Source organism: Microtus oregoni, unplaced genomic scaffold (genome assembly GCF_018167655.1).
Source record: "Microtus oregoni isolate MIOR12 unplaced genomic scaffold, Mior012 000077F_ref0000221, whole genome shotgun sequence".
NCBI lineage: Eukaryota > Metazoa > Chordata > Mammalia > Rodentia > Cricetidae > Microtus > Microtus oregoni.
This window is the reverse complement of record NW_024544029.1, coordinates 6,092,081-6,112,627: the sequence shown is the minus strand read 5'-3', so window position 1 is coordinate 6,112,627 and position 20,547 is coordinate 6,092,081. Positions and strand designations below refer to the sequence as shown.

At 49.4% G+C, this 20,547-nt stretch overlaps 1 protein-coding gene and 1 pseudogene across 2 annotated transcripts in view; both read right to left on the bottom strand.

Moving 5' to 3' along the window:
* Positions 1-757: 757 nt before the first annotated feature.
* LOC121441412 lies at positions 758-13,056 on the bottom strand (annotated as a pseudogene).
* A 1,719-nt stretch (positions 13,057-14,775) lies between these two features.
* Positions 14,776-20,547, bottom strand: part of Faim2 (Fas apoptotic inhibitory molecule 2) — a 28,987-nt gene continuing 23,215 nt past the window's right edge. For both annotated transcript variants that reach the window (XM_041642568.1, XM_041642567.1), the window contains exon 12: positions 14,776-15,487. In XM_041642568.1, the coding sequence (XP_041498502.1) occupies positions 15,338-15,487 (150 nt within the window). In that variant the 3' untranslated portion in view covers positions 14,776-15,337. The remainder of the gene's footprint in view (positions 15,488-20,547) is intronic.

The following is a 20,547-nucleotide window of genomic DNA, read 5'->3' as shown; positions in this document are numbered from 1 at the left end:
TGCTGTGGGATAATGCTCTTGTACATTGTAAAGATTTGTCACTCATAGTAGTTTAATAAAATACTGATTTGCCAGTAGCCAGGTAGGAAGTATAGGTAGGGTGACCAGACTAGGAGAATTCTGGGTAGAGGAAAGGCAGAGGTACAGTTACCAGCCAGACACAGAGAAAGCAAGATGAGAATGCCTCACTGAGAAAAGGTATCAAGCCACATGGCTAAACATCAACGAGAATTATAGGCTAATTTAAGTTGTAAGAACTAGTTAATAATAAGCCTAAGCTTATAGGCCAGACAGTTAATAATTAATATAAGCTTCTATGTATTTCTTTGGGACTAAATTACTATGGGACCAGGTAGGACAGAAAATTCTGTTTCCATATTTGGGAGCTAGGTGGCAACCACTCAAAAAGGTGAAAGAACCCAAAGAGCATAAGAGTAAAAACAACTAACAACAGAGCTTCTTCTCCATTCCCTCCTTGAGCTTCAGTGGGTGAAGTCTGGCCAATTCCTGTAATGAGGCCAAGGTATCTTTCCTATTTTCCCATTGCAAATACCTAATTTCTTTTTAATGGCCCCGACCTCTTCAGCCATCACACATTTCTTTGGTACCAACTTTATGCCTCTCTTTCTTTCATTAGGTTTTTGATCAAATAGGCTGTCTCCATTTGCTCTTCATGGAATGAAGCAGGTTCTAAAAGTTAATGCAGCAGGCTTTTTTTCTTCTGTGACATGTTCCTTTTCTGGCTTCTTTTCAGTTGCTAGTTTCTCAGAGGCTGTAACTTTCCCTCTCTGCTTGTTGACATGTGCCCATACCTTTCCCTTTTTGCTCTCTGAAGGATTCCAGCTGAAGGCCCCTTCTCTGCTCTGTCTGCTGCTGCCACTTCCACCTCCATCATCAGTCTGCGATTTCTGACCCGGTGAAAAATGGTGTCCTGTTGTAGTCTTTGTGCCCAGGTCCAGCTGGTGAAGAATGGTGTCCTGTTGTAGTCTTTGTGCCCAGGTCCAGCTGGTGAAGAATGGCATCCTGTTGTAGTCTTTGTGCCCAGGTCCAGCTTCAATGTGATTCTCAGGTTTTCAGTGGATTCTTCTTCAGGACTCTACAGTGAATCTTCTCACGTGGTACGTAGAGGGCTCCTTGGATCTCTGGGCTTTTCAAGATTCTGCTCAGGTCTGTGTTTGTCATCATATACACGAAGAAGTGCCCATAACACTTGAGGAGAGCCACTCCATACAAATGCTAGGAATTCCTCTAACTTCTGTAAAGCTCTGTCCAAATGCAGGACACCACACATGCCCACCAGCAGGAAGTTTCACAATGTCCGGTTTGCTCACATTAAGCAGAGTAACACCAGGGATGCTTCCGAAGACTGTGATGATTACCACTGCCTTCACTGTAGATGATGCAAGGTCGCCTGCACTGGCCATGACATCAGTTTTTCCTCTACTCTTGCCAGCTCTCATTCGCAGAGAAACATGGACCTTGATGATGTCATCCCAGGCTTTGTGTTTCTTAAGCAGCAACTCAGCCTCCTTGGTCTTCTTGTAACTTTCAAGCTTTTCTCCAAACATAGAAGACAGTTCAGGAACTTTCTCAACATGACAAACTTTAGCCATCACTGGAAGCTAGGGAGGTTGAGGCAGCCAAGGCAGAGAGGGCATATCATTCTGGGGTTGTGTTCACTCTGCAGTGTCAATGAAGCTAGGTTTTGGTTAGTGCAAACATGTGACCTTTTTTATTAAGGTACCCTGGCCAGAATAGTGGGCCCCAGCACCTCAGCCTCTAGGAATGTGAACCATAGCTCTGCCAGTACTGCCCTAAAGCTTAGTGCTGGTCTTCACAACCTGCCAGTTCATTCATGGCATGGGGCTGTTGTTTTTGCACAAATTGGTGTGAACAAAGTTTACAATATGTGTGAAATGGGAGCATGAAACACACAGTTGGCAAAGTGATTTCTGACAGGTGACTCACCTTCTCAGAGTACACTGATGTGAAGGGGTGGTCACATGACATGGCAGCGAGAGTAAAGGCTATGCCCCACACTTCTTTTTTAAAAAAGATTTATTCATTTATTATTTTATGTGTGAGTGCCTGGGTGTATTGTGTGCACTGTGTATGTGTGAGTACCTGGGTGTATGCGTGTGCACTGTGTATGTGTGAGTGCCTGGGTGTATGCGTGTGCACTGTGTATGTGTGAGTGCCCGGGTATATGCATGTGCACTGTGTATGTGTGAGTGCCCGGGTGTATGCGTGTGCACTGTGTATGTGTGAGTGCCCGGGTGTATGTGTGTGCACTGTGTATGTGTGAGTACCTGGGTGTATGCGTGTGCACTGTGTATGTGTGAGTGCCCGGGTGTATTGTGTGCACTGTGTATGTGTGAGTGCCCGGGTGTATGCGTGTGCACTGTGTATGTGTGAGTACCTGGGTGTATGCGTGTGCACTGTGTATGTGTGAGTGCCCGGGTGTATGCGTGTGCACTGTGTATGTGTGAGTGCCCGGGTGTATGCGTGTGCACTGTGTATGTGTGAGTGCCTGGGTGTATGCATATGCACTGTGTATGTGCGAGTGCCTGGGTGAATGCGCGCGCACTGTGTATGTGTGAGTTCCTGGGTGTATGCGTGTGCACTGTATGTGTGAGTGCCCGGGTGTATTGTGTGCACTGTGTATGTGTGAGTGCTCGGGTAAATGCGTGTGCACTGTGTATGTGTGAGTGCTCGGGTGTATATGTGTGTACTGTGTATGTGTGAGTGCCTGGGTATATGCATGTGCATTGTGTATGTGTGAGTGCCCGGGTGTATGTGTGTGCACTGTGTATGTGTGAGTGCCCGGGTATATGCATGTGCACTGTGTATGTGTGAGTGCCTGGGTGTGTGTGTGTGCACTGTGTATGTGTGAGTGCCCGGGTATATGCATGTGCATTGTGTATGTGTGAGTGCCCGGGTGTGTGTGTGTGCACTGTGTATGTGTGAGTGCCCGGGTATATGCATGTGCATTGTGTATGTGTGAGTGCCCGGGTGTATGTGTGTGCACTGTGTATGTGTGAGTGCTCGGGTGTATGTGTGTGCACTGTGTATGTGTGAGTGCCCGGGTGTATGTGTGTGCACTGTGTATGTGTGAGTGCTCAGGTATATGTGTGTGCACTGTGTATGTGTGAGTGCCCGGGTATATGCATGTGCACTGTGTATGTGTGAGTGCCCGGGTATATGCATGTGCACTGTGTATGTGTGAGTGCCTGTGTGTGTGTGTGTGCACTTGTATACATGTGTGTGTACTATGTACATGTGAAAGCCTGTGTAAATCAGAAGAGGGTGTCAGATCCCCTGGAACTGGAGTCACAGGTGGCGGTGAGTCAATTGTGCAGGTGCTGGGAACTGAACCCGGATCCTCTGCAAGAGCAGCAAATTCTCTTAACAATTGGGCCTTCTCTCAAGCCCCTATATGTGCTTTGTTTCAGGAAATACTGCAAAAAACCTTTCCCCCCTCCTATTTGCTCATAATTCTCACCACTGTAAATGCATCTAAAAGCAGCTAGTAATATCCATATCTCACCCTGAGTGTTGGGTTGCCTTGAAATTTCCTCCTCCATATTAATTAGACATTTTAATTCAGCCTGTTTCAAAATCTCAGAGAATGGATAAAATGTAGACAAACTCATTGCCAGAATGTAACAGGAATGGTCTCTAGTCTAATTCCTAAGCAAGTTGCAATTTCTCAGGTGCATAGTCTTTTCCTTCTACATCCTTGTCCACGTTCTGGACTTTTGAGCTCCCAGGATCACCCAGCAAACCTGGTCACAGCATTCTAAGCCTTTTCTTGCAGACAGGGACGCAGATGGAAAAGACGTGAGAAGTTAGAACTTGTACAAGAGGCCATTCCTGTTACATTCAAGCAACGTACCCCCAAATACCTACTTCCTGCTTCTAGACCTGACCTCAAAGCCTGCTGCGCACCCCAGACTTTAGCACCAACACAGGAGCCCGTGGGGGCATTTCCTACTCAAACTGTAAAGCGTCGTGTAAATGTTTACCCGTTTCGTCACTTTTTGTGGCTGATAAATATTTACTAGAATGCACAGCACAATCTGTTGAACAGCCCTTTATTATTTAATATTTATTTGCCCAACTTTTACTCCTATGAATGCTATTCCTGCAAACAACCCCATTCCTCCTTAGGAATTATTTATTTAGGATAAACATCTAGAAATGTGGTTTCTAGCCAGAGAATAAGCTGTCTTTCAGAGTTGTTTCTCAAGCACCGATCCAACTTCATTACACCTCTACTTACCCTCTTTAATGTGCCTCCTGCCTGCAGAACTGAGCTCCCTTCCTTGGCAGGCAGGGCAGGTCCTCCATAATCGTCTTTTCTGTAGGTCTAGGTTATCTCTTCTCATGTGCTCCAACTACATCAGGCAGCTAGCCATCCGTGTGTGCACACATGCAGATTGAGAACCGCTGCTCTTTATCTTTCTACTGTATTACCTTGAGACAAGATCTCTCACTGAACTGGAAGTTTACCATTTCTGCTAGTCTCGCCAGGCAGTGAGCTCCCAGCGTCTACCTGTCTCCACCCTCAGTTCTGGTGTTTCAGGCCTGCACAGCCATGTACTTCCTGGCTACTAGGGGCAAATATGTAACTCACAGACAACTGAAGCAACACCTTCTATCCCAGCTGAAATTACCTGGCGCAAGTGAGAGGGACATGTACAGAACTGGGGAAGTCAGTGTAGAGAGAGAGAGAGAGAGAGAAAGAGAGAGAGAGAGAGAGAGAGAGAGAGAGAGGAAGATGGCGCATCCAGCTTTTAAAAGCTGCCTAGCTCATGCGCACAGGGGATTGACTGACTTCGTCATATGCAGATGACGGAGCTCACGCATGCACACAAGGGCTTAGCTGAGTCATACGTGGATGATGCAACCACGCATGCACATAGGGGGTTGACCTGACTACGTCATATGCAGATGATGGAGCTCACACACACAAGACCTTAGCTGAGTAACACTTGGATGATGCAACCATGCATGCATTGTGGGTCATGTGGGGCCCCTTTAAGATCCCCAGGGCCATTAGGCACTTCTGCCTGAGGGCTTGTCCGCACATGCGTGGCCCTAGAACCCAGACGTGTCAGCCTTATTGTGACTGAATCACTACATTCCACCCTTTTGTGTATTATAAAAATTTGGGAGCTTGGGGTCTTTAATGGATGGGAATGGGGTGTCATAAGATCTCTCATGACTGCTTCCTGCTGATTTTGTGGGCGTCAGAGAGTTGAGATGCTTGACCATGTCCTGGGGTGGCTGATTAATTTTGTGTTTTTTCCGGGCTCTGTGGAACTGGCTGGGTGGCAGCTTGGACCTTGTAAGATGCTGGAAAGGCAGAAAATTATGTCTGGAAAAAATTTTAGATCCTGGTGATTAAGAGAAGAGAGTCCCAAGATGGAAGATAGAAAGGTTTTTTTTTTTTGGGAGGGGGCAGGTAGAGGAGAGAATTTCCCAGGTGTTCCTGACACCAGGAATGATAAGGGAAGAATTAAATGTTACTTATTCTGGGCGAGTCTGGTCTGTTTAGATAGGTCCAATTGGCTCCCTGGAGCTTATGAAAAAATGTTTGAAAAGAAATAAATTTAAGACATATTAAAAGCTTATGATTATGATGACATAGTATTGGAATGGAAGACAGTAGGGGGAAGGAAGGAAGAGAAGAGGGAATTATTGGAAAGGGGAATTATTAGACCCCTCAATGTTTTACCTGAAGCAGATCTTAAGACACTTGTTCTCTTTAGCATCATGGTATTACCTTAACATCAGGAGACACTGCTGCAGTCAGTGATAAACCTGTTATGTTAAAGTCTGTTTTGTGAGTTTTTGGAGTCTGGGGCTGTGGATGTCCCCAAACCCATTAGTGTTTCTTACCGCCTGGGATTTTGACAGTCCTTGTACCTCTGGCTCTATGTTTAATGATGGTCCCTGTAATAACAGCTTATACAGAGATTTTGGCACAGGAGAGTTGAGTATGGTGATGAAACTTTATTTTTCTGGAACTGGAGAAAAGGTGGCTGATCTTGGTGTCCTCTGGAACTTAAGGGAACAGGGCCCTGTTTGAGTTACTGTATACGAGGGGTTATCTTGAGCTGGAAGAGTAAAAGGTTTAAGGTGGGACAGGTGGATCCAATGAGAGAGTCCCTCGAGCTTGGCAGCTGTGGAAGTTACAAGAATTACTTTAAAGGAGCCCTGCCATTTAGGGGAAAGGGGTGAGGGGCGTTGGTCTGGGGGAGAAAATAGTACCTGATCCCCTATTTTAATCGGCGGTGGGCATGAATTGGCACATGGTTGAGGTAATGAGTAGTCAGTAAAATCCCACAATAGGGAGTGTAGAAGGGATAACAGTGGAGTAAGCAGGTGATCAGGAAGGGGAGAGGTTTTGGGTGAGAGGCCAGGGGTTAAAACCGGCTGCCCATATATGAGTTCAAAGGGCATGGTGCAGGGGCTTTTTGGGCAGAGCCCTAAGCCTAAGAAGGGCCAGAGGCAAAAGTTTTACCCAGTCAAGGTGAAGCTCCTGTGACATCTTAACAAGAACATTTTTTAAGGAACAGTTAGTTCATTCTACGTTCCTGGAAGACTGAGGGTGGTATAGGATATGAAAATGTCAGGGAATATTAAGAACCTTAGATAAAGTTTGAGAGATATGGGAGGTAAACTCTGGGCCGCTATCCAACTGAAGAGAAGTTAGGATTCCAAACCGGGGGATAATTTCTCAGAGAAGAACATTGGAAACTGTCTGGGCCCTCCTGTTAGTGGTGGACATGTCCACCAAAACCAGGAGATATTTAGCTCATCTGACTGTGGGCATATGAGTAAAATGAAGCTGCCAGTCAGTTCCTGGAAGGGAGCCACCTGAGAGACTGGTAGAGGAAAAGACACATTGGAGCTGGGAGGTTGGGAGGCTAGAGGAGGAGGAGGGGAGCTGTTGGCGAGTCTGAGGTAAGGTGAATGGAAGGAGCAAATGAAATGGAAGCTCCTACTTTTGATAAAGCATCTCTTCCCATAAGAGGTACTGGGCAGGTCGGCATGACTAAAAATGAATGAACGAGATAAACACCCCTAAAAACACAGTTAAGTGGTGGGGTCTGCTGAGGCAGATAAGGCTGTCCCCCTACCCTGACAATAGGGAAACTAGAAGGAGAGGTAGGCCCCCAGAATTCTCTCAGTACCGAGTATGTGGCTCTCGTGTCCAAGAGAAAGGAAATGGGCTGTTCTGATACTGTAATGTTTACCTTTGGCTCCCAGTTACAGATGACAGTTGTGTTTGGGTCAAAGGAGCCCGGGCAGCCTCACTCGTCCATGGCCAGACCTAGAAGGTCAACTTGGGAATGTCTAGATTTGATGTCTCCATGCCACGATGTTGCATGGAGAGGGGCTGCTTGTTCATCCCAGCCGCCCGGCTAGCTTAGCCCAGAAATAATCACACAGAAACTATATTAGCTAAAACATTGTTTGGCCCATTAGCTCGTCTTCTTCTTCTTCTTCTTCTTCTTCTTCTTCTTCTCCTCCTCCTCCTCCTCCTCCTCCTCCTCCTTCTTCTTCTTCTCCTCCTCCTCCTCCTCCTCCTCCTTCTTCTTCTTCTTCTTCTTCTTCTCCTCCTCCTCCTCCTCCTCCTTCTTCTTCTTCTTCTTCTTCTTCTTCTTCTTTGGTTTTTCAAGATAGGGTTTTTCTGTAATTTTGGAGCCTGTCCTGGAGCTAGCTCTTGTAGACCAGGCTGGCCTCGAACTCACAGAGATCCACCTGCCTCTGCCTCCCAAGTGCTGGGATTGAAGGTGTGTGCCGCCACCACCACCCGGCTAGCTCTAACTTCTTATTGGCTAATCTTGCATCTTAGTTTAACCCATTTCGATTAATCTGTATATCACCACATGGCAGTGGCTTACCGGGTAAAATTCCCAGTGTCTGTCTCTGCTGGATCCATGGCATCTCTCTGACTCTGCTTTCTTCCTCCCAGAATTCAGTTCTGTCTTCTCTGCCTACCTAAGTTTTATCCTATCAGGCCAAGGCAGTTTTTTTACTCATTAACCAATACAAGCAACACAAAGAGGGGACTCCCACATCACCAAATCAACTGCCCAATGTCCTTCCCTATGGCATCTTGGACAAGATCTCATGGGACCAAGATGAGGATTAGGGCATGATCAGGCCCAGCGACCAGCTCTACCACATTTGAAATACAGGTCTGGCTGTTCTCAAGCCATGGACAGCACGGATCAGGCGTTCTGTAGCCTCAGCCGGTCAGAGGACCATGGCTAGCACATGACAGTGATTGTGGACTTGTCATTCCTCACATGGTAACCTTAAAAGCCAGCTCTAAGACTTCTGCCTGTGGGGTCAAGGGGACTTTCTCCAAACATCTAAGTTTAGCCTTAATGTCAGGGTAGCACTGAGAAAAAAAAAATGAGTCATGAGTAGCTGTCTGCCTTCCGTGGTTTCTGGATCTAAGTTAGTATATTGTAACAGGGCTTTAGTGAGGCGCTCAAAAAATGCAGAAGGATTTTCCTTCATATCTTGAATGACCTCTGAGAGCTTATTATAGTTTACTGGCTTGAGGGCAGCCTTACAGAGACCTGCCAGAAGGCAAGTCAAAAACCCATCCCTAGCTAAAACTCCACCTGGGGTGTTATAATCACAGTGTGGTTCTTGCTTAGGGACCACCCCTGCCCCCAGGGGGTGTGTTGTATGTGTTTGGTGAACCTCACCTGCATGTAGTCTGTGACCTGTTCCCAAACTTGCTTGTGCTCTTCAGGAAGTAGGTTATTAGATAGGATCATATAGACATCATGAAAGATTATAAGACTGGGACTTAGAGCTTAGATAGTAAAAGGCTTGGATAGAAGGAAACTCCTTTCATCTGCCTGTGTGCTGACAGTAGTTAGAAAGCTCCTGTAGAATATCGGGATCAAAGGTGCCGTTAGGTGACCACTTTAAATGGTTATCTAAATTGTAACAAGGCAAAGATGGACAAGTGTGGGAATCTGTAAATAGGGCATTAAGGCCTGGGGTTTCAGGGTCTCTAAAAGGCATCCCGGGGGGAGGCTGGATTGATAGTCTTGGATGGCTTGCTACCCATAGCTGAAACCGTGAAAACTGACACCACAAGGCTTATAGGGGGACATCTCCCCTTTATAGGTAGGGTGTGATCATAGATGAGCCTCCTCTATCTACAGGTGGGTGTTAAAGCCTGACTGGCTCCAGCCCGGGCGACTGGGAAGCCAGAGAGACCAAAGACTGAGCGGTCTCTCATAGTGGTCCAAAGGAAAAGAAAAGAAAAAGAAAAAAGAGAAAGAAAAATCTGAGGACCCTGGGCCTCCAGTTGTGGGAGGACAAACCCCAGGTCGTCCAAACACAATTTCAGCTAAGGGAAGCAATCCAGAGATGAATGTCAGCGAAGGGCTCAACCATAGCCATGAAGGCCGTGGGTGGGGGCTGTCCCCCCATTTCTAGGAACACCAGAAGATTTCTGGGAGCTCAACGGTCAGTTCCTCCAGTTCAGAGGGACAGTTAAGCTGACCAGAATGGGGAAACTCACCAATTGAAGACGGTGGTGTGCATAGAGATCACGCTCAGGCAGATGGGACACGTGGTTGTTGTGGAAAAAATACCTGGTTTCAGATCACGACCCTAGGAGAAGGGCTCGAGGTGGGAGAGCCTCCCAAGTCTCACGGCACCAGTGAAATTACCTGGCGTGAGTGAGAAGGAAACGCGGAACATGCAACAAATCTGCTTAGGAGTGTACAGGCCTAGGAAGTCAGTGTGCAGAGAGAGAGAGAGAGAGAGAGAGAGAGAGAGAGAGGGAAGGAGATGGCGCGTCCAGCTTTTAATGCAGGTGCACAGGGGGTTGACATGACTACGTCATATGCAGATGATGGGGCTCACGCATGCACGCAAGGGCTTAACTGAGTCATATGTGGATGATGCAACCACGCATGCATGCAAGGGCTTAGCTGAGTCATACGTGGATGATGCAACCACACAGGCACATGGGTCATGCGGGGAGGGAGGGGGACCCTTTAACATCCCTGGGGCCATTAGGTACTTCTGCCTGAGGGCTTGTCCGCACATGCATGGCCCTAGAACTCGGAGATGTCAGCCTTATTGTTGCTGACCCATAACACCAGTGCCATGGTGACTTGCTCAAGGGAAAGCTTATGAATCAAGGAGGGACAGTCAGAGTTTGCTTAGAACTTCTGCTAAAATCCATGGGCCAGAGAACTCTCGAGACTCACATGTATCACTTCCAGCACATTCCATTGAGCAAAGAATTTGGAGCCATTGTTTTAAGTGCTCAGTTTACCCTCCAGCTCCAGCAAAACACACTCATCCTCTCCCAAGACCTCCCCAGATCTCATTCCATTATAGCATTGGCCTGAGGCCTGAGGCCTAGAATTACATCAAATCAGCTCTGCTCCGGGTTGGTTTGAGAAAGATTGCTCTGTCTGAAGCAGGAAGACACATTTTAGTGTCCCTCATATGCTGTTCCACTCAGCACATGATTTTGGGGATCCGCTGCCTGGTAAAAAAAAAAAAATGACTTCAGACTTAATGGTCCCAAACCATGCCATTAACTGTGCTCACAGGGTCTGTGGTTAGGAAGTTGGATATGTCCATGTGCCATGAAATCTTGGACCTCAGCCTTGAAGACTCAAATGCCTGAGGCCAGGAGCAGCTGAAGTTAGCGTGGCCACGTAAAGTTGACTTCTTCCTTACATAGCTGCCATCTTGGTGGGCATGGCAGGAAGGCTGAACTGCCGTTCTTGGTAGAGTATCTGCCATGGTCTCTCCAGCATGGTAGCCCAGGGCACTTGGGCTATTTATAGAATAGAGATAAAAGGAAGTAAACAGAAGGCACTAGAGGTATCTTAGTAAGAGAAAGCAAGGGCTGGCTTCTTTCGGAGGAGTTTTTCCCAGAAAAGAGAGTGGAGAGGGCTGGGATGGTGAGCTGGGAAGGAAGTGTCTGATCTGCCTGTGCAGTGTAGGAGGACAGTCCAGGAGTCAGCAAACAGCTTTTTTGGGAGTAGACACACTTGAGTAGAGATGGATGGTATATGTGAGCTGGGTCAGGCTGAGGAATGGGCAATGGGAATGAAAGTTCTCTCTGCCATGGGGAGGGGGCTGTGTGGAGTTAGCAGCTGCCTCTAGAGTGGCCTGGACAGTGGCCCACTCGGCTATCTATGTCCAGCTCCTAAACTCCCTATGCCCATTAAAGGAAGGAGGAAGAGAGGCAGGGGAGAGCCCACGTGATGAAGCTGGACGCTGAAGAAAAGTAGCAGCATCATTACCTCCCAAGGACACAAGCATGCTTCAGGCCTCCGTAAAAAGTATTCTGTTGTTCTAAGCTACCCAGTCCACGATCACTTGTTAGAGCAGCATCAGTAAACTGATGAAGACAGTGTGGGCATGAGATGGGGAGGCGGCGGAGGAGCATGACAGACAGTCCAGTGTGCTCTTCCTCCCCACCCGTTCCTGCTCTGTCAGAGGCCTGAGTCAGAGGTCCCCTGGTCCCCTGTACTCTATCTCAGCACTGGTTCTTCCTGGGATTCGGTGAATGAATACATGCAGGCCAGGCAGGGTGGTACATGCAATCCCTGCTCAAGGAAGCAAGGCTGTGAGTTGGAGGCCAGGCTACATGTTCAGACTTTGTACCAAACAGAAAACAAACAAACAAACAAACAAATAGGAAGGAAAGAAGGAAGGAAGAAGAAAAAGGAAGGAAAGAAGGAGAGGAGGAGTGTAAGCTGTGTGGCTCTGGGGTGCACAAAACAGCACACACACACACACACACACACACACACACACACACACACCGGCAGCTCGAGTTTTATAAGTTCAAAACTACTGCTTTGGGGGATGTCTGGATACTCATATTTATTTATTTATTTGGGTTTTTTTTTTTTTTTGAGACAGGGTTTCTCTGTCCTTAGCTGTCCTGGAACTAGCTCTCGTAGACCAGGCTGGCCTTGAACTCACAGAGAGACACCTGCTTCTGCCTCCTGAGTGCTGGGATTAAAGGTGTGCGCGACCACCGCCCGGCTAGAATACTCCATTTTAAGGAAATACTTTTGCTCAAAAAAGGAAGCTGACTCAGCCAGAAGGCGCGGAAAAGGGCAGGCTTCCCCGGACCAGGCAAGTTGGGTCGATCTGCAGAAGGCTTCTGGGAAAGGGTGTACTGAGCAGAAGGATTCCTCTCCTTTCCGCATGAAAATATAGACGGGAATGAAGGGAGCTTCTGCACATCCCGCTGCTGAGTGACGCCACGCAAGCTACAAAGCCAGCTGAGACCACAAGCAAACAGTTCAGGTGTCTTAGTAAATGCTTTTATTATTTCCAATCAGTTACAGGTCCCGAGCAGGTGAAGTCACAGAAGGGCACATGGGAGGGGCCCGGGGGAGCTCGTGGAAGCTGAGGCCAAAAGGGCAGCAGCGTCTGGGTGTGTGGGCAGATGTGTCGGGAAAAGCTTAAGGCAGGGGTCCGAGTCCTGTCCCTAGCCACTGTCCCCAGGGACCAATTCCCTCCCTGCCAAGCCGGACTCTGCTTTTCCCCTAACAGCCAGAAGGGGGCAGCAAGGTCCTTGTGTAAAATTTCCAACTTGATTCTCTCCCCCCAACCCCCCCAAGCTCCCCCCCCCCGCACCCCATTCCCACCCCGCCTTTTGGAATTAGGGCGCTTGAGGGATCCTGACTCCTACAGGAGAAAGGGTATGGAATGAAAGAACCAAGATTCTTAATCTCGTGGCTTCCTCGGGCTATATCGAAAGAGCTGCTGTACACGAACCCAGGAATTGGTGTGGGGGAGTGAGGGACTTCACGTGACTATCCTTCCCGGACCTCCTGATCGGTCACGCTGCCTCTCTGTGCCTCTCATCGCAGATGGATTCCTGGCTCCCTCTAACTTTATGAAATCCAACCCACCCCGTCACAGGTCCGGCCCCACCCGAACTAAAAATGTGAGGGGCCAGCGGGAGTCCTTCCTCCTTCACAGTTTGCCGCACCTGCCCAGCTTCGGTTTCTCATAATCCCGCATTCCTCATAATCCTGCATTCTTGTTCCTGCCCTTCCTCCTGCCAAGACCCACCCAGGTGTTCCTGGGACCCTTCACTGCTCTGTCAGGGGTCGACACCAAAGCTTTCTCTGGCCTTGCTGCCAGTTCAGTTAGCAGACTGAAGCTAAGCCTGCTGGCAGGCCTCTCCACCTCCACGGCCGAGCCATCTTTGAGATCGCTGTGACTCGTACCCGGGTCACATTATTTATGGCTGAGGGCTTGCCCCTCCCCCAGGCTTTTGGAACTTAGCTTTGGAAAACTTTCTCAGTCCTCAAAGTCTCTGCATAGATTATCCCAGAAGAAGAGGGCTTGGACAAGTGGATTCTGGGAAACTGGCCAGTGTGAGGTTGGCAGGTCAGTGGGGGAGGGACTTTGAACCTTTCTAGAACTGAACCAAGAGATAAGGAGAGGCCCTCAAGGTGAGCAACTAGATGAAGTCAGTGGAAGTGTCTTGGTGCCTCTCCCTGCCCCTCATTGGCACTGGTTGGGGACTTATAGATAGGGAAACAGAGCCACAGAGAAAACACAAGTCTGTGGGCAGTGAGGCCCAATCAGAAGCCAGGAATTCTGCCTCCCAGCTGACTTCCAGGGAGTGAGAACCTCATTTTGGCATCTCAGAGTCAAGGATGGGAGATGGGGGGGGGACACAACACCCCCCCCCCCGAGATGCCAGGCCTTGACCACCCATGTCTATAGTATACACAAGTCTCAGTCCAGCCCGTCTGAATGGAGCAGCTGTGACTGACCCCAGGATTACTAGATGACGATGGATTTATCACCAACCCCCTGGCTTTGCCTCTGCAGTGGGGATGTGCGGATCACCATTGTAGGGCCCCTTTCCGGACTGCAGCAGTGGGCACTCATGCCAACTGCCCCACCCCCACCCCATTCTTGGTTCCTTCCTTTCTCAAAGAGTCAAGGAAGAACAAAATTTCAAAGGCTTCTGTAATGTTTCCCAAAGGTGGGCAGGGGCAGGGACAGGAATGGATAGGCTACCTAGTCCCCTTTCCTAGGGGGCAAACAGAGCCCCCTACATCCACAGAGCCTCCTAGCCTCCACCCAGTAACTTTCCACTGGCCTGGAGCTGGCCATGTGCACATGTGGGCTGCATGCTGCCCCAGGTGTGGCCCCTGGTCCCCTCTCCAGCGGGCACTCAGCCAGGACAGGGTGGCTGACGCACACTCTGCCTGAGATCCCAGCCGCCTAGAGGCCGATAAGGAGTTCTGGCCTCATCACATGGGATAGGCTTAAGGGATTGGCCCTGGCTGTGACCGTGAGCTGGGCAGCTTCCAAATTACAGAGATATGAAGATAAGGGGGCAAGGGCCCAGGGACTCTGGGCTGAATGGCCAGGGAAGCTGGGGGAAGGGACATGGAGGCCTCCACTCCTAGGGCCTCAGGAGGCCTGACAGGAGGGGCATAAGGCAGGACATAGCAGAAGCCAGGGGAAGGCTTAGGAAATAGATGTGGAAGGGACAGAAAGACAGCCCCTGGTAAGGGCTGGCTCAGCAGTTAGAACTACTTTCACCTCACTTCCCCCTCAGGCCTGTGGAAACAAAGATGGGGTTAACATTCACTGCATTCACACATGCCTGCCCAGTGACTGCAGTTTGACCGACTGCCCGTTCAGTCCTCGCAGCTGGCTGCCTGGGAGCTTAGGCCAGGCCCACAGTTAGGCACATTCCCCTATCCGTCCTATGACCGGGAGGGCAAACTGAGGAAAGCAATGGAAGCATCCCTACTCCTTTTATAATTGTCCAGGTCTCTAGAACAAGCCACTGGTCCTAACAGCCGAGAGAGGGGCAGCCTGGGACAGCTTCACCCCCACACCCGGTGCCCGGTCCTTATGTTCCAGTCTGTCCCCTCAGTCTTTGCCCTTACAACCTGAGAGAAGAAGTAAAATCCTAGAACAGGTTTGGTGGGGTCACAGTTGCAGCCAGGTTTCTGGGGTCTCCTTCCCACCTCTGAGGGGGCTTCCTCCCACTCATTCCCTGGGTCTGCAAATCCAGAGGTGCTCTCAGCCATGACTGTCCCACTTGGAGGATGTAATTGGGTGTCAGGGGCACCGCGGGGTTGGTGTGGCCTCAGGTCTGTCGGGCCCCAAGGATGGCGTATGTACAAGCTACAGAGGGCTGGCTGCAGGAGAGAGCGACCGCTCACGAGCTGGCTGCAGCACGTTTATGTCTGGACTTGCAGGAGCACAGAGGGGTCACAGGACAGGGAAGGGACGTTCTCTGGAGGAACGTAGGGATGGGGAGGTCTCCTCATTCCCTGCTGGTGCCGAAAAGCTGCAGGAAGAAGGTGAAGATATAGATAATGTCTAAATAAATGTTGAGGGCTCCAAAAATATACTCCTCGGGACTCAGTGAGTGGCGACGGTTACCCATTAGCAACTGGGTATCAAATGCCAGGAACTGGAAGAGAGGAAAGAATGAGAAGTCAGATAGTCAATCAGGGTGGACACTAAGGGGCCTAAGCTGCTGGTTTTAGGACCTGGTGGTTTAGTGACGGCCCAGAGCTTGAAATCTTCCCAACACCTTCCGCCCCTAATTATATCTAACACCTATTTACTGAGCACCTGTTTTCTTCCAGGCAGAGCTATAGCAGAGGGCATAGTCCCTGCCCACTGAAGCTAAAGTCTGGGGGTGAGGGGGGTGTTAGAGAGATGAGAGTAACCCCACAGTAATACGAAGTGCCTTCTGGCAGTGCTGAGGGTTAACAGGAGTCTGTCCTTCGGGCAGTTAACTAGGAGTCTGTCCTGGGTGAGTGTGGCCGCCTATGAGGGCTTCCTGAAGCAGGGGGCTTTCTGTTGAGACAGGCTTCATGCTGCTGTCCAGGCCCTGCTCCGTGTCTGAGGATAATGCACAGTACTCCGGGAGCTTGCTATATGCTTTACGGACATCAGCTTCTTCCAGTGAAAGTGCCATTACTAGAGGAAACTGAGGCCAGAGATGTAAAATATTTACCCTGCTCCACTCACGTGGGGAAATGACAAACTCGGGGTTTGAGCAGGCTGGCCCCAGCGCCCACAAACCCAACCATTCCCCTCTGCTGCACTCTGCAGCACGCAGGATTAACACGTCTCTTGATCTCCCACGGGAACCTTCTGGGCCTAGTGGATGATTCTGCACCAACTGCCTTAGCCACAGCTCTCCTCTGTCCCCAACCACCCCTGCCAGCCCTTTCCACTGCCCGCAGAGACTCCGCCCCTCCCTCAGAGCTTTCCTCTGGGTTCAGTCTTGACCACAGAAACCCCTTGCAAGCAGCATATGAAATTAGGCAGGCAGGGACACCTTTTGGAGGATAGAGTCCCCAAAGTCTCCCAGTGTCTAAAAGGGGGAGAACTGAATCTACACGGGCTGAGGTTTCTTTAGATTCATTCATGTTCGGCACCTAGCTCCTTCACCACTGAATGCGGAAGGCCTGGGTTCCTCATAAACTATCCCACACACACGCGCACAAATGCACCGGGTGACAAATGCATGCCAGGGACTAAGAGTGGAAACCACAAGGGAGACAAATCTGTGTGCTTTGGCGAGGCTCACTGCCTAATGATGTTGGGGAGAACTAGATAATTACGTGGAAGCTGGGCCCTTGCTATAATTAGGGCTGTGGAGTGAGAGCTCCTGACTGCTCAAGAGGACTGTGTCCTGGAAGGGTGACATGTTACATGGGGTGTGAAGGAGCCGTGGGCATCGGCTAGGCTGGACAAACTTAGGAAGCCCTAGGGACCCGAGGGACCTGTTGTGAATGGTGAGGAAGTACAGTGGGGGCACTGTGGGAAGGCAGGTGACAAGAGGGAAGTCACCTGACCTTGGAGCTTGGATTTGCCCAAAGGGAGGCTGAAAGATGTCCCAATCCATTCTCTTCACTCCATCCAAGAACTCCACTCCCTGGACCCAGACTCCTTGGGATGTTTTAGATGCAGCCCCCAGGGAGCCTGGGAGGATTCTTGCCCTCCATGCTAATGCCACACAATACAGGAAGGAAGCAGAGACTCCAGCACATGGTACATGAGATGGGTCATCCCCCTGAAGGTGTGGGGGGGCAAGGGTGACTCTGAGCTCTGTCTTGAAGGTCATCCGGCTTGGAGACTGTCCTACCACTTACTCAGTTGGGAGAACGAACATGATGCCTTCTCTTTGGCCTACGAATCCCTAGCTGTGAGGGAAGATGGTGTGTTTGCCTCATGAGGCTGTTGCCAGCCTGCGATAACCATGCTGTGTCCGAGACACCTGACCTCCAGCCGGTACCTAATGTACCGTAGCTGTTACTGGGGCTCTGCTGCCGTGTCTGCAGGAACAGCATCCTCCCAAGACGAGGCAGGCACTGCTAATGAGACTCAGGTGGCTCCGGCATCGCGTCAGGGAGGCAGAGGGATCTGCACAGTTTTAACAGAAGGGAAATGGGGAGCTGCAGTGAGGGTTGAGGGGGCCCTCTATGCAAGGATTGGGCCTCCCAGCATGGCAGCATTAAGGGCAGGGCCTCCCCGGAACACAGACTGAAGCTGGAAGGCTGAGGTTTGAGTCCTTGCTCCAGGTTTCAAGAGTCAGTTTGGCCATGTGACCTCAGTGCCTCCATTTTATAAAGCAGGATGGCATCGAGGGTCACAGCACCCTGACTGTACAGAGGCCTCGACTGCCATTATCCCTCACTATCATTTTTACTCCAGTCTACTTGGCAGAATGAGGTTTGGCTTCCTAAGTGAGGTTTCCTCTGCAAAGAGAACAAGCAGGGGGTGGTAGAGGGGGGCTCAGATGCTGCGGGCTGTTTAGCGGGCACAGCTGCCAAGCAGAAGTTAATAAATCGCTGAGCTGGCTTATCCATCAGCAGCGCTTGGTTGATTTCCCAGAGCCTGGTCACCCCTGGGTGAGCTCATGAAATAGAATCTTTCAACCTAGAAGGCTTGGACCTGATCAGGTTTGGGGGTGCCCCTCCAAGGAACACCTACCCAGAACAGCTAGCTGGCTGCAGAGGTGGCTGCCCCAAAGGAGTTACCATTCACTGCTGCAGCCTCATGCAGAGAGCCAACCGGGAGCCTTTTACTTACTTGTGCTTGCTCATATTTACTGAGCACCTACTATGTCTCAGGGAACTTAGAACTGACAGTTTAATGAGAGCAAGAAACATCATCCAGAATTCCATTATAAGGGCCAGCAAGATGGGGCAGATAAGGGTACTTGCTATCAAGCCTGGTGGCCTGGACTTGATCCCTAGAGCCCACACAGCAGGGAGAAATGACTTCTATGAGTTGTCCTCTAATCTCCACACACACACTGTGGCACACATGTGTACAAACACACACACACAAATAAATGTAAAATGATTTTTTTTTAATCCCATTATAAGCACGCATTACTAAGGGAAAAGTAACAGGCTAGCATCTCCATGGTGACTGAAGCTTGCCAACCTTCTGACCCAGCAGTGGGTGGCCTTGTTTACAGTTAACATACTAGTTGCAAACTAAGATCAGCTGCTGACACCTGGAAATGTAACTGTTCCCCCCTGGAAAGGTTAACTTGTAGCTGAACACGGGGCTCTGCAGGGGCGGGTGGGATGGGGCCAGAGGCAGTGCAGCGTTAGAATATGAGTAATGAGTCTAGGATATATGACGGTTCTTATACATGCTACTATGTTAGCTCAGCTCACATAATGAGTCTGGAATATATGACGGTCCTTATACATGCTACTATGTTAGCTCAGCTCACTGTCCCTGTGTGCACAGGCAGGTGGGCATTGTCTCCGGTCAGCCTATGGGGTTAGGGGTCTTAGAAATTTGGCTTGCTGATGGCCACTTGTCTGGTGCTGGAACCTGACCACACCTCTGTTCTGGTGGAGCTGGGGCAGAATGGGCTTGGGGGAGGGGAGCGGGACCCTGTCCTAATTCTCCCACTCAGTAGGGCTGCATCTAAACCAGTGGTTGTCAATCTTCCTGAACCTCGACACTTTAATACAGTTCCTCATGTTCCATGACCCCCAACCATAACATTATTTTCATTGCTACTTCATAATGTAATTTTGATACTTTTAATGAATTGTAATATAAATGTCTGATATGCAACCCCTTCCAAAGGGGTCACAACCCACAACCCACAGGTCGAGAAACACTGATCTACAGACTCTGGCCACATAACTGACTTGACCCTGACCCTGCTACATTGGGAATTAAACTTTTATCTGTTGTTTGTCCCTCCCTCAAACATGGCTCAGAGGTGAGGCTGAGGCACTCTGGGAGAGCCACACCATGGTGAGGCCATCAGCAGACAAGGGATGAATATTAAAAACCTGGGGTTGCAATGTGTTGAGCCAGTCCTACAGAAAAGGCACACATCGCAGGAGTGGAGAGCCCTGGCCATTCTTGGAGGGCGGATTCTCACAGAGCTTTACTGGAAACCACCCAGTCTTGACAGGAGCCAGCTAATGAAACTGACGCAGCAGGGCGGAAATGCTTCTGTTATCTGCTACCACGAGAAGAAAGCAAGCCGCAGAAAAGTCCTTATCACACCGTTGCACAAAAGTACACGTGTGACCAAGAGCCTCTAAGCAAGCACGTCTGTAGAAGTCTAGGAAGAGAGCGACTGCCCATCATGGTCACCACGGGGGAAGGCAAGGAGCATGGTCAAAGTGCTTGCTTCATTCATATTTAAGATTTTCAAAAGCTGAAACCCAGGAGTGGATGTATTCCTATATTGTGAAGTATAACATATACAGAAGGATTAAAATAGCACAAGATGGGCCCGTGACTGTTTTAAATACTCTTGTAAGCCTCTGTGATGAATGTCACACTTCTGTCCCCACTGTTGGGTGACATGCTTGAAGCACAGGGAATATAACCAACTTGCCCTCATCACACAGCCAAGAAGACAGCTCAAGTCTGCTGATACCAAAGTGCCAAGAGAAGCAACGGGGGTGCACACATGCTGGTGTGTGTGCACTCATGCTGGTGTGTGTGCATGTATGTGCGCATGTGTACACATATGTGTGCTATAAGAATGGAGTAAGAAGCCGGGCGGTGGTGGCGCATGCCTTTAATCCCAGCACTCGGGAGGCAGAGGCAGGCGGATCTCTGGGAGTTCGAGGCCAGCCTGGTCTACAAGAGCTAGTTCTGGGACAGGCTCTAAAGCTACAGAGAAACCCTGACTCGAAAAACAAAAAACAAACAAACAAAAAAAAGAATGGAGTAAGAAGAGATGCACACAGAACCCTTTGCTCAGAGAAACACGGGCTTCCTAGTTGAACGGCACAGAGGACTGAGCTCCTCTGGTGCTCTGTCTGCTCTTTTAGAATGGGAGGGTGACTTTGCCCTTTGTGATGCTCCCCTACCCACTTCTCTTTAAGACAGGCTCTTGATATGTAGGCCAGGCTGGCCTCCAAATCTCAGTTATGATAAAAGATAAAGTAAATATAAATATTGTAACTGTAATCCTTTCTTGATAATTGTTTGTTATATGTAATTTTACTTCTCTTTTGTTTA